We start from the raw sequence: 14,937 nt of genomic DNA on the forward strand, positions 1-14,937 counted from the left end.
GCAAATAAAAAATACTGAAAATAGCATAAGGGACCTATGGGATAATATAAAGCGTCCCAATCTTCGCTTAATAGGGGTCCCAGAAGGAGAAGAAAGATCAAAGGGGATTGAAAAGGTTTTTGAAGAAATCATGACTGAAAACTTCCCAAACTTAAAGAAGGAATCAGATATCCAAGTACAGGAAGCTCAGAGGGTCCCAAACAGGAAGAACCCAAATAGACCCACACCAAGACATATCATAATCAAGATGGCCAGAGTCAAGGATAAAGAAATGATTCTAAAGGCAGCAAGAGAAAAGCAAAGAGTAAGTTACAAGGGAACCCCCATAAGGCTCTCAGCTGATTTCTCTACACAAACACTACAGGCCAAAAGGGAGTGGCAAGATATATTCAAAGCCCTGAATGAAAAAAAGATGCAGCCTAGGATCCTTTATCCAGCAAGGCTATCCTTGAGGATAGAAGGAGAAATAAAGAGTTTCACAGACAAAAAAAAAGCTGCAGGAGTTTAGCAACACTAAACCCATGCTAAAAGAAATATTGAAAGGGCTATTCTAAATAGAAAAGCAGCAGGATGCTACAGAAATGAGAAACACACAACTGGAAAGGTGATAACTCATGAATTACAAATAAAGTAAACATGAAATTATAAAAGAAGACATACAAATTACTGAGAGTGGGAGAGGGAGGCAGGGAAATACAGAATATTTTTTTCTTTCTTTTTTAAATTTTTTTAACAGTAGGATCGGTTTCAGATTATGTTACTATCAGTTTAATAAAAACAGTTATAGTAATGGGTTGATAGATTTACAAAAAAGGGTAACCACAAGCCAAAAAATTTGCAAAGGAGTCACAAAAATTAAATAAAATCCATGATAATACAAAGGAAAATTACCAAACCACAAAAGGAAGAAGAAAGGAACAAAGAGGATATACCAATTCAACTGCAAAGATAAGTTCAAAATGGCAATAAACACACATCTATCATTAATTACTGTAAATGTTAATGGACTAAATGCTCCAGTGGCAGACTGGATAATAAAGCAAGAACCTTCAATATGCTGCATACAAGAGACCCACTTTAGGGAGAAGGACACATATAGATTGAGAGTGAAAGGATGGAAAAGGATATTCCATGCAAATGGAAAAGCCAAAAAAGCAGGTGTTGCAGTACTGATTTCAGACAAAATATAGACTTTAAAACAAAGGCCATAAAGAAAGATAAAGAAGGACATTTTATAATGATTAAAGGAGTGATACAAGATGAGGATATTACACTCATTAATATATATGCACCCAATATAGGAGCATCTAAGTACATACAAGAATTACTAACAGAGATAAAGGGGGATATTGATGGGAATACAATCATAGTTGGAGATTTTAACACTGCAGTAACATCACTAGACAGATCTTCCAGACAGAAAATAAACAAGGCAACAGAGAAATTAAACAGTACAATAGAAAAACTAGATTTGGTGGATATTTTCAGAGCATTACACCCCCAAAAAATAGGATATACATTCGTTTCAAGTGCACATGGAACATTTTCCAGGATCGATCATGTACTTGGGCACAAAAGAAACCTCAACAATTTTAAGAAGATAGAAATTATCTCAAGCATCTTTACTGACCACAATGCCATGAAACTGGAAATCAACAACAGAGAAACAAAGGAGAAAAAAAGGAAAGCATGGAGATTAAACAATATGTTATTGAAAAAACAATGGATCAATGAGGAAATCAAAGCTGAAATTAAAAAATACCTTGAGACAAATGATAATGAAAGCACAACCACTCAAAACCTATGGGACACAGCAAAGGCAGTGCTAAGAGGGAAGTTTATAGCGATACAGGCCTTCCTCAAAAAAGAAGAACAATCTCAAATAAACAATTTAACCCACCACCTGAATGAATTAGAAAAAGAAGAACAAAAAGCCCCAAAAAGCAGCAGAAGGAAGGAAATAATAAAGATCAGAGAGGAATTAAATACAATAGAGATTAACAAGACCATAGAAAAAATCAACCAAACCAAAAGCTGGTATTTTGAAAAAGTAAATAAAATCGACAAACCTCTGGCCAAACTCACAAAGAAGAAAAAAGAGAGAGCACAAATTAGCAAAATAAGAAAGGAAAATGGAGAAATTACAACAAACAAAATAGAAATACAGAATATCATACGAGAATATTATGAAAAACTATATGGAACCAAACTGGATAACCTAGAGGAGATGGACAAGTTTCTGGAAACATACTGTCCACCAAAACTGAATCAAGAAGAATCTGAACACTTGAACAATCCAATCACTAGAAAGGAAATAGAAATAGCAATTAAAAACCTCCCTACAAATAAAAGTCCAGGACCGGACGGCTTCACCGGGGAATTCTACCAAACATACAAAGAAGAACTCATACCAGTCCTTCTCAAACTCTTCCAGACGATTGAAAAGGAGAGAATACTCCCAAACTCATTCTATGAAGCCACCATCACCCTGATACCAAAACCAGGCAAAGATACTACAAAAAAAGAGAATTATAGGCCAATATCACTGATGAACATAGACGCCAAAATCCTCACCAAAATTTTAGCAAATAGAATCCAACAACACATAAAAAAGATTATACATCATGACCAAGTGGGGTTCATCCCAGGGACACAAGGCTGGTTCAACATACGCAAATCAATCAGTGTAATACATCACATCAACAAGAGAAAGGACAAAAACCACATGATCATCTCAATCGATGCAGAAAAAGCATTTGATAAAATTCAACACCCATTTATGATAAAAACTCTCGCCAAAGTGGGTATAGAGGGAACACATCTCAACATCATAAAAGCTATATATGACAAACCTACAGCCAGCATAGTACTCAACGGTGAAAAACTCAAAAGCTTCCCACTAAAATCTGGGACAAGACAAGGATGCCCACTATCACCACTCCAATTCAACATACACTTGGAAGTCCAAGCCACAGCAGTCAGGCAAGAGAAAGAAATAAAAGGGATCCAAATTGGAAAAGAAGAGGTAAAAGTGTCATTATATGCTGATGACATGCTACTATATATAGAAAACCCTAAAAGGTCCACACAAAAGCTACTAGAGCTGATTGAAGAACTCAGCAAGGTAGCAGGTTACAAAATTAACGTTCAAAAATCAGTTGCATTTCTTTACACTAACGATAAATCAACAGAAGAAGAAAGTAAAGAAACAATCCCCTTTAAAATAGCACCCAAAGTAATAAAATATCTGGGAATAAATCTAACCAAGGAGGTGAAAGAATTACACACAGAAAACTATAAACCATTGATGAAGGAAATTAAAGAAGACTTTAAAAAATGGAAAGATATTCCATGCTCTTGGATTGGAAGAATCAATATTGTTAAAATGGTCACACTGCCCAAGGCAATCTACAGATTTAATGCAATCCCTATCTAATTACCCAGGACATATTTCACAGAACTAGAAAAAATCATAATAAAATTCATATGGAACCATCAAAGACCTAGAATTGCCAAAGCATTACTGAAGAGAAAGAAAGAGGCTGGAGGAATAACTCTCCCAGACTTCAGACAATACTATAGAGCTACAGTCATCAAGACAGCATGGTATTGGTACCAAAACAGACATATAGACCAATGGAACAGAATAGAGAGCCCAGAAATGAACCCACAAACTTTTGGTCAACTCATCTTCGACAAAGGAGGCAAGAATATACACTGGAATAAAGACAGTCTCTTCAGCAAATGGTGTTGGGAAAACTGGACAGCAGCATGTAAAACAATGACGCTAGAACACTCCCTTACAGCATATACAAAAATCAACTCAAAATGGATTAAAGACTTAAACATAAGACAAGATACAATAAACCTCCTAGAGGAAAACATAGGCAAAACATTTAAAAAATTTTCTCCTAGAAGAAATAAAAGCAAGAATAAATAAATGGGACCTAATGAAACTTACAAGCTTCTGCACAGCAAAGGAAACCAGAAATAAAACAAGAAGAAAACCTACGGAATGGGAGAAAATTTTTGCAAGTGAAACCGACAAAGGCTTGATCTCCAGAATATATAAGCAGCTCATACGACTCAATAAGAAAAAAATAAACAACCCAATCCAAAAATGGGCAGAAGACCTAAACAAGCAATCCTCCAAGGAAGACATACAAATGATCAAAAAGCACATGAAAAAATGCTCCATATCATTAATTATCAGAGAAATGCAAATCAAAACTACAATGAGGTATCACCTCACACCAGTCAGAATGGCCGCATTCAAAAATCCACAAATGACAAATGCTGGAGAGGCTGTGGAGAAAAGGGAACCCTCCTACACTGCTGGTGGGAATGCAGTTTGGTGCAGCCACTATGGAAAACAGTGTGGAGATTCCTCAAAAGACTAGGAATAGACTTACCATATGACCCAGGAATCCCACTCCTGGGCTCGTATCCAGAAGGAAATCTACTTCAGGATGACACCTGCACCCCAATGTTCATAGCAGCACTATTTACAATAGCCAAAACATGGAAACAGCCTAAATGTCCATCAACAGGTGACTGGATAAAGAAGATGTGGTATATTTATACAATGGAATACTACTCAGCCATAAAAACCGACAACATAATGCCATTTGCAGCAACATGGATGCTCCTGGAGAATGTCATTCTAAGTGAAGTAAGCCAGAAAGAGAAAGAAAAATACCATATGAGATCGCTCATATGTGGAATCTAAAAAACAAAAACAAAAACAAACAAACAAACAAAAACAAAGTGTAAATAAAGGACAGAAATAGACTCACAGACAGAGAATACAGAGTTGTGGTTACCAGGGGGGTGGAGGGTGGGAAGGGATAGACTGGGATTTCAAAATTGTAGAATAGACTACACTGTATAGCACAGGGAAATATACACAAAATGTTATGATAACTCACAGAGAAAAAAATGTGACAATGAGTGTGTATATGTCCATGAATAACTGAAAAATTGTGAACACTGGAATTTGACACAACATTGTAAAATGATTATAAATCAATAAAAAATGTTAAAAAAAAAAAAAGCAAGTCTAGCAATTTATAAAAAATAGGTAATACATCACGACTAAGTTAGGTTAAACCCAGAAACCCACAGATGATTTAACACGAGAAAGATAACTGATGCTGTTCATTCTGTTACTACATTAAAGGAGAATAATAATGATTAGCAACCTTATGCAGAAAAGGCATTTGATGAACAACTCCCGTGATTAAAACTCCCAGCTCACTGGACCAGACAGGAGTGTCTCAGCCTGGGGAAGGATTTCTACAAAACTGACATCATAATCAGTGGTAAAAAGTAAAAGGCATTCCTAAAAAAGCAGAAAATAACAAGAATAACCACTTTCAATGTTGTAATGCAGTCGTGTGTGAGTGCGCGCGCGCGCACTTGTTTGAGTTTTTTTTTGGGGGGGGGTGTAATTAGGTTTATTATTTATTTTTAGAGGAGGTACTGGGGATTGAACCCAGGACCTCATGAATGCCAAGCGCACAACTCTACCACTTGAGCTATACCCTCTCCCCTGTAATGCAGTCTTAACCAGAGCAATAAGGCAACAGAAAAGTAAGGAAAAAGTTTAAGAACCAGAAAGGAAGAAACAACTTTTTTTTTTTAAACTGTTGATATGACCACTACCTACCCAAAAGAAACTACAAATAAGTAATTAGCATTAAAAGGATAATTTAGGGAGGTTGCTGCTCTACACTAAAAAAGACAAAACCAAAAACAAAAAAACTGCAAGTTAGAAAAAAGTGGTTTTTAAAAAGAAATTATTAACAATAGAATCAAAAATATAAAGAGTTGAATCTAACACAAAGTATGTAAAATATTTATGAAAACAAATATATGTATGTATATGCATGATGGGGACATTGCGCTGCACACCTGAATTCACACATCGTAACTGACTGTACTTCAATTTAAAAAAAAGTTTTTGAATATATTTATGGGAGAGAAAGCAATAAAACATGCAAGTTTTCCTAAGTAAATGAACAGATATACCATAGTCATGGGTTAGAAGACTTAGTAACAAAAAGATATCATGGTCCCCAAACTGACCTCTAATATTCTATATGATTCCAATGAAAATTCCAGAAAGATACTTTGGGGAACTGAAAACTGTGATTCCAAAAATCATATGAGACGGTAAAAATTTTAAAAAGCTAATATACGCCCACAGAAGTGGGGTTTGCCTCACTGCAGTAGAAAGAAGAATTATCACAAAGCTCCAATAATTGGAAGGATACCTATTTCTGTATCAATACCACAGAGCACAATAAATAAGAACACAAAGCCCAGAAGTCAATCCACACAGAGATGCAAATCTGACTTACAATAGCGCTGAAACTGTAGAACAGTTTGGAAAAGGACAAACTTTTCAATTAAGTATCCATACAGGGTAAAAATGAATATGGACCCCTACACTGAGGCAAACACAAGAAATCAATTTCTGGTGGATTAAGAATAATGTGAGAAGCACAACTATAACTTTTAAAAAAGACAGTACAGTAAACTCTTTTAATGATCCAAGGGTAATCTCACATAAAAGCTGAAGAAATTCTGTTCACCAAAAAATACAGACTTAAATGTAAAAGCTAAAGCTATAAATCTCGAAGAACACACAGATGTAAGTCTTTGTGACCCTGGATCATGGTTCTCGGGTGTGATACCAAAAGCACAAAGAATGAAAGAAAAAATGAACTGGACGTCATCACAAGTAAAGCCTGTTGGCCCTGGTGTGACTGGCCCGCTGGGCGGCCCTGAGGACGGCAGTCCCTTATCTCTGTCCCCTTCTCCCCACCTAAGAGCCTGCCCCTGAGGCCCCAGAACTACCTCTTAATTGTCAACTAAAGACCAACGAAGATGCTCATTTAAAGTTGATAGAGATGAAACTGAGCAGGTCTCTGTAAGAATGCCGGTGCGGGGCTGGGCGGGGGCGCACGCGCTGGGAACACCGCATGGCGTCCCCAGCGGCTGGGAAACAGCACCTGTGGTTGGAAGGGGCTTGCGCGGAGCTGTGGACAGCGCAGTGGAGGAAGAGCGGAGAGAGGAGAGGACGAGGAGGAGGGTGGGAAACTCCCACGTCTACCTGGAAAGTGAACTGCGCTGGAAGGTTCACAGAAGACAAGCAAAACTGTCCAATGAAGATGAGGAGGAGGAATGTGAAGACAAGGCTCCAGGAAAGAAACCCTGAGGAGATGCTCCAGCCAAGAAGGCACAAAATCAAACCAGATTAGAAAAGACTCAAAACCACCAAACACTAACATCAAAAAAGTCAAGAAGCCTTCAAAAAAACAGGGGGAAAAAACTCCTAAGACACCAAAAGGACCTAGTTCCGTAGAAGACGTTAAAGTAAAAACGCAGCCAGTCTAGGAAAAAGCACAACGAACAGTCGTGGTGCATCCACACGGGGAGAGAGGAGACGGAGGGACAACCGGAGCCCAAGCGTGTCATCACAGTCCCAGCAAGGCCTCTGTCTCCTCCCCGTCACCTTCCGCACCGGCCCCCCACGCCCCCGCCAGGCCCCCCTCCAGGCCGGGAGCAGCCTCACTCCAGACTTCCTCAAGCTCCTTCCTTGACGGCTCTGATTCAGTGAACCTCATACTTTGCTTTCTACTACTTGACTCATTTGACTTACTTCGTACTTCTTTGACCATGTCTTTAATCACTCTTGTATCTCCCTAGTTGCTCAATAAATATTTGAATGAATAAAATAAGAGAGAAAAAAGCTTTTGTCATCAACGGATACCACTAAGAAAGTGAAAAGACAACGCAGAGAATCAGAGAGGACACCTGCACGGCATGTATGTGAGTGAGCACACAGGACACACCACCAAGTCTGACAGCCCAGCTACAAGAAACGGGCAAAGGATCTGAACCAGCCTTCCCCTACAGAACAAACGCAAACGGCCAACAAGCACATGAAGGTGTTCATCACCAGACTCTAGGGAAATGAAAATCAAAACCACACCCAAAGAGGTACAAGCTATCAGGCACACAAATAAGCTGCAAGGAGGCCCTGCACAGCACGGGGAACACAGCCAGTCCTCTGCAGTGACTATAAACGGAGTGCAGCCTTGGAAACCTGTGAATTTCTATACTGCATACCTGTAACATAACACTGCACATCAAATACACTTCAATTTTAAAAATATATTATTAAATAAATACATAAATAAATTTTTAAAAAACACAATGAGATACCACTTCACATTTCCCAGGATGGCTACGCACAAACACGCTGACAAGGAAGTAGAGAAAGTGAAACCCAGCCTCATACACTGCTGGGGGGGAGTTTAAATGACACAGCCACTTTGGAGAGCCATCTGGCGGCTCCCCATAAATTTACATAGAGATCTGCCATATGAGTCGGCCAGTTCTACTCCTAGGCACATACCCAAGAGAACTGAAAAAACATGTCCACACAGAAACTAGTAAATGAATGTCACAGCGGCATTACTCTTAACAGCCAAGAGTGAACACAACCCAAATGTCCATCAACTAATGAACAGATAAACAAAACACAGTATCTCCACGCAGTGGGAATTTTATTCAGCTGTAAAAAGGAACGAAGTGCTAATACGAGACACAGCATGGATGACTTTAAAATGCTAAATAAAAGAGGTCACACACAAAAGGTCATATATTATGATTCCATTTATCTGAAATGTCAGAATAGGCGAATCCACACAGAGAACAGACTAGTGGTCATCAGGGGCTGGTGGAGGGAAAGAGAGTAACTGATACAAGATAAGTGCTTTCTTTCTGAAGTGATGAAAATGTCCTGGAATTACACAGTGAGGACAGCGGCACAACTTTATGAACACATTAAAAGCCACTGAACTGTACCCATTAAAGGGTTAATATTATGGTATGTGAATTTTTTAATCTCAATTATAAAAAAAAATCCTTCCCCAAGAAAGGGAAACAAGCCACAAATTAGGAGATACGTGCTATACACACAACAGACAAGAGACTCCAGGAAATACTAGAAGTAAGAAAATGACAAAATAACAAGGCACACAAGCAACACAAATAACCCACAAACAAACGAAAGCAAGCTCTGTCTCACTCCTGACCCCACGGACATGTGCACGCTCTCCAGCCCAGCACCACCCCTGGGCCCGAGAAGATCTGTCTGCAAGGGAACCAAGACCGTAGCACCACCGTGTGGAACAGCAAGAAACTAGAAACAACGCAGCCAATAAAATGAAAAGCAGAAAGGACAGACAAGCTTTGCTGTCTATAATCATGAAACCAGACGACCCAGCACGGGAAGCGAATGGATGGAACTCGGGACACTAATCGCAAAAAACAAGCAAGTCACAGATTACACAAGGCATGCATTTCTTTATGTGAAGTTGAAAAATACGGAAAATTCAACTCAACATTATCTTCTTCAGGGAGACACACACACATTCTCAAACTACATTAAGCAGAAAACCAAACACTTACTTGCTTCTTTTTCAGTTTAAGGATCTGCTGTTCCACTTTCGCAATTTCCCGATCCACGCGGTCCATGCTCTGTATTAACTCCTCCTTTGAAAGTTTCGAAGGGGAAGCATTTTGATCATCTCCACACGATTGCCCAGAGATTGGAGAGGAAGGAGCTTCATGTTTGACTCCAAATGCTGGGTCCTTTAGAGAAGAAAATCAACAACTGACTCGTCACTAATACCCAACGTCAGCCTCAAGAGTCTTAGCTGCAAGTCAGGTTTAAAACTCGGCAGAGCCATGCGTGCGCTCTCTGTGTGGCTGTCCAACAGCAGCAAACCCCCACCCCACTGGCGTTTGCACACTTTCAGAGTTTAGACACATCATTCACAATTTTGAAGGTCCTAAAAGCTCTCCAGAATGAGGTGGCTAAGTGAGTAACCAGCCTTCAGTGTAACAATACCAAGACTACAGAGAATTTCTGCAGAAACAGTAAAGCAGTCCTGACAAAGGAAAACACCAATTCCCCAGCCATTTCCTTGCAATGGTCCTTCAAAAGGTCTGAACACGTGAACTCTGTGCTCCCACCCAACTTAACAGCTATGATACAGCCAACAGTCTCTACCAAAAAGCTTTCAGGCTTCCCAAGGGTCAGTACCGAGGTAGAGAAGTCAGAGAAATGACCTAGAACTTCTGCTGCTACAATCACCTAGACCCACCCTCGTAAAGGGCAACTAAGCCTGCCCACAGGATAGCACACAAAGCAGCTCTCACCCACTCCACCTCCACACCAGCAGAGGCTGCTCTACCCCGGATCTACCACGCACGTACATGCGCGCGCGCACGCACACACAGCCTACTCGTTTCTAGCCTAAGGTGAGGAGTTAAGCACTGCTGTAAAGCAGATGAAGGCTACAAGAAGCCCAGAATGAACATAGTCCATAGACTGCAGAGCCCTTGACGCACTACGTGATGATGAAGAAACTGTGAGAAATCAGCAGTCTTAACCAAGCGTGCACGTAACTATACGTGGACAGTTGTTCCAAAACACTATGGAACAGAGAACAGAGATTTCAGTTAAAACATAATATGCATGTTCCTGAAAAATCTGATATTCTGCAACAGTATAGCTAAATATAAGACTTCTAGGGAAAAGAGAATTATGGTTATTACTTAAAACCTATAAACTCTGTAAGCAAAGCATTAAGGAAATCAGTATCAATTCTACTAGAAGGAATAATGCTGTCAAAGCTCACTTGCACTCAGCCCGCAGTTAATTCTTTGGTAGCTGGAAACCCTGCAGTTCGTGCTTCCTTCATTAACCCTGGAGGTCATCTGCCTCCAGCAGAAAACAGTACATTTCATCAGAATAAAAATCAGATTCAGGGTATCAACATCTTTATCAACCTTTAAAAGTAAAAAGTACATGGGCAAATCTCTTCGCAGCTTCTTTTCGGTATTCAGATCTTCATTAGTTAGCTTAACACTGAAAAAGCAGAGCAGTTTTTGAATCAATGAGGCCAGATACTGCACTAAATGAAACCTAAATGCAGAATTTTCAAATCATCTTATGGTCTTTATCTATCTCAAAGGTTGATCCTTAATAACGAGACAGCTTGATCCCGAGAGCCCTGAAACACTAATGTGCAGGGAAAGAGCATCCGTAAACCACCTGGACGTCTAGACCACACGCCTGCGAGCCGGTTTGTGATACAGAACTCGCGCCACAGCAAAACAGACTGTATTTCGATCAGCAGATTCTGACAATGTTCCTCTGGCGACCTGCTGTGTGCCCTAGGAACTACTACGACAAATCAGTATTTTCCACGGACTTCCTCTCTAGTTAAACATTTAACAGAAACAGGCAGGCACCAGGCAGGTGAACAAACGAGTGACGCCCGCCATAACGGAGCTGGGACCCTGGCGCAGGACACTGTGACAGCTGTTCTGGGAAAGGCTGGACCCCTACTTCATGTCACCACGAAAGCCAAGTAACAGCGCACACTTACATATTTATTAGCAAATCACAAGAAGCCTCAAACAAAAAAAAAGACTTTCACATTATCTTGAGCTCAGGAAAGCCAGCAGCAAAAGATATTTTTTTTAATTGTGAATCGAAGTTAAAAAGTACAATTTTCTCTTTAACAAGATAGTAACAAAATTTTAAAGGCAAATGGGAAAAGTCATTTGCAAAACGTTAACTCTAACAACTCAATATAAAATAAAAAAACATACCATCAGAAACATGGGCAACAGTTTTGAAAAAGCAACTCACAAAACAGGAAAGATAAACAAATGAAAAAATGGTAAATTCTACTAACAAGGTAATATATGCAATTTAAAATCTTAGCAAATTAACGACTTTTTAAAAATCAGTAAATATGTGGTATCTGAGGGCACAAGAGAGCTGGCCTCTTACTCCTGCTGTGGGCACAAGCGCTGGTCTTCCTCCTTTGCAGGGCAATCTGGGTACACCTGTGAACACCTCAAAAATAGGCCAACTATGATCTGTAATCGATTATGCTAACAGGAATTCACCTTAAGGAAATAAATAAGAATCTATACCCAAAAAATTCAACTTAAAGAAGATACATCATTGTTCCAGTGAACAGGTAAACTGTATGTGTGACAACTAAATAAATTACTTTATATCCATATATGGAATGTAACTAAAAATATAATTGTAAACTTGACACAAAAAGCAACTTACAATATATTTAAGCAAAAATAGTCACACATAACGCAGAGTGAGCACATTAAAATATGCACCCAAATAAAGAAAAATAAGTATCAAAAAGTTAACAACGATTTCTAACTGGTGAGGCTGTTAATTTTTTTCCTTCAAGCTTATCTAATTTAATTCTTCCATAAATTATATACCTGGACTTAAAAACATTTAAAAAAAAAAAAGAAACAAAGTAACAAATGCTAATTCTTTCAAAATCCCTACTTCTAAAAAAAAAATGTCATGATTTACAACTTAGGCGGGGCAAAAAAAGCAGGACTAGGAGTCAAAGGTCATCCCAACTCAGGAGGTACTATCCAGGTCACTTAATTTTTCTTACCATCTGTCTTCTCTACTATAAAAGGGAAATCAGTTGTACTCTGATGCAACATGTCACATTTTAATGAGTGAAGTTTTAAGATCTCTTCCTGCCAAAAAAATCTGTAGCTCTAAGTTACATTTCTGGTAATTTAGTCAGCCTTGGAAGAAGACGTTTATTCAGTGTATTTCTTTCTTGAATGTTGCAAACATTTCTTATAAACTCATCAATGATAATGCAGGTATTTCACATGGTGAAGCAGGTCTCAAAATCCCCAGAAGTTCAGCCCATTTCTGGTTTATCACGAAGAGCTTTCCCCACCCAACTTATTATTTTTTTAATTTCCAAATTTACATAAAAAGCTGAAAGAATAGGAAAATGGATATTCATCTTTCATCTAGAATCTCTAGTTGTTAACATATTGCTATATTTGCTTTTGTGTATATACATACACATACACACACACATATTCCTACTTTTTTTTTCCCAATTGATCTATTTGAAAATAAATTGTAAACATATTTCCTATCTTTTACACCATTGCATAGAAACTCAAGGAAAATGTGTGGGTACTTATTTATCTGATACCAGGCTGGAAAGGGCCACTGGCCATAAAAGTAAATAAACTTTATGGGAAATAGATTTGGTAACAAAAAGGTAGGGATAAAAGATTAACACATGATAGTAAAAGAGTTAACACTTTACTGTTCAAAGCGTTTTAAAGAATTAGTTTATTCTTTCTAAAACAAATATTTATTCAGTACCTACTAAGTGCCAGGTACTTCCTAATCTGCAGATTTTAATGAGAAGCAAAACAGACAGTTAAATGATAAATTTGTCAACAAAGTAAGAGCACAGCACACAAACACGCATTTTACAAAAGAAAGGCAGATAACAATAAACACAAGGATATGAGGTTTCATCTTAATAGAACCTTCTCATAAATTCACAATACACATCGTTTGAAATGTCCCGAAATATAGCTACATATTAAAAGCAGTTACCTCCAAGACAGAGAACTACAGATAAATTTTTTCCCCTGTATCTACAAGAATGTATTTTTCCCATAAATTAGAAAAAGTTTTTCTCTTCATAAAAATTCTAAGCACAGTTACACCTCACCTAAAACGTGTCTTCTCCCAAGTAACAAGCTAATAATCTCCAACTGAATTTAAGGGGATTATTCAAAATGTAATTTAGATTTAACAGAACTGGTAGTCTTGAGTACCTCTGACCACATCGTATAGCCCAGCAAGCCAGTGCAGTGTGCTTGAAGAGTCATCAACAGCAATTTTTCTTCAGTCCTCAGACTGTTTCCATTTACCAAAAAGTCAGAAGTGCTGACTTCAAAAGTCTAGAGTACTAAGTCTGTGGTTTGTAGTTTTGTTTAACAAAATTTTTACCTTCCCATAGCACTAACCTTTAGAGACTGGCATAAGCGGACTTTCTCTTAGGCGCTCTGCCTGAATATGGCTAAACAAACATCTCAGACCGACAACCCCACAGGGTAAGAGAACAAATATTTACCTTCTTAGCATCTGCAGAAGACCTCAACCCTTCTGGCAGCGCGTGCACTAAGGGCAAGACCGCAGCACTGACACGCTGGAAATGGGCATCAGAGACCTGCTCCAGACGTGGCCGCTTGGATTCCAGCGAATCATGGTCCACTGGGGACGGGCCCGGGTGAAACTGTTCATATCCAGTCCTCCTTTCCTGAGGCCTAACACGTGAAAGAAGACAGTCGCTTGAAAACTGTAAGTGATGAACAACTTCCTGCTAATGTTAATATCCCTATTTGAACTGTGAAGTAAATGAAAAGTCACGCTTACTTTTAGAGTGGATTCCCCCACCCAGGAGAACACGTACTCACTAGAAAGTACTATCAAACTTCTAATCCTAACAGAAAAAGTTTCTTCTGGGGAGGTGGGAGCGGTCGGCGGCAAAGCAGTGAAAGATGTTAACAGAAGATTTCAATCTGCAGAAAGTTTAAAGCCGCTGAAGAATATCCATAAAATAGTATTTTCAAACTGATGCCATAATAATTGAATTAAATATAATCTAGGCGAGCCACCATTTTCAACCAATGATAAAAGCAAGCTGGAAAAAAAAACAAAAAACAACAGCAAATGCCATAGGGAAAGACAAATGATTTGAGTTGTGAGGCATTATTTAGACTTAAAAACAAATCTCTTGAGTGGGAATGCAACATTGCTTTGAAAACACAATTCCGACATTTAAAACCTTTAAAACATGTATTCTGTCTAGTTTCCTCAAGTTCTTACGTGTCCTGAAGGTCAGGAATCTGCTTTTAACTTCTTTACATGATGTGCTGTGCAGAGTGCTACATGTGGGTGTTTGGTAGAAAACGAAGTCAACAGTCCTTACAGAGGCAACATTTTACTTTGTGACCAAGCTCTAAACAAATGTCTCA

General features: G+C 38.7%; 1 protein-coding gene across 21 annotated transcripts in view; it reads right to left on the reverse strand.

Moving 5' to 3' along the window:
* Positions 1–14,937, reverse strand: part of NCOR1 (nuclear receptor corepressor 1) — a 163,792-nt gene that overhangs the window by 88,375 nt on the left and 60,480 nt on the right. For all 21 annotated transcript variants that reach the window (XM_074342073.1, XM_074342074.1, XM_074342079.1 and 18 more), the window contains 2 exons: positions 14,034–14,226; positions 9,484–9,666 (listed from right to left, as the gene is read on the reverse strand). In XM_074342073.1, coding sequence (XP_074198174.1) covers positions 9,484–9,666; positions 14,034–14,226 — 376 coding nt within the window. The remainder of the gene's footprint in view (positions 1–9,483; positions 9,667–14,033; positions 14,227–14,937) is intronic.

This window comes from Camelus bactrianus, chromosome 16 (assembly GCF_048773025.1).
Source record: "Camelus bactrianus isolate YW-2024 breed Bactrian camel chromosome 16, ASM4877302v1, whole genome shotgun sequence".
Classification (NCBI taxonomy): Eukaryota; Metazoa; Chordata; class Mammalia; order Artiodactyla; family Camelidae; genus Camelus; species Camelus bactrianus.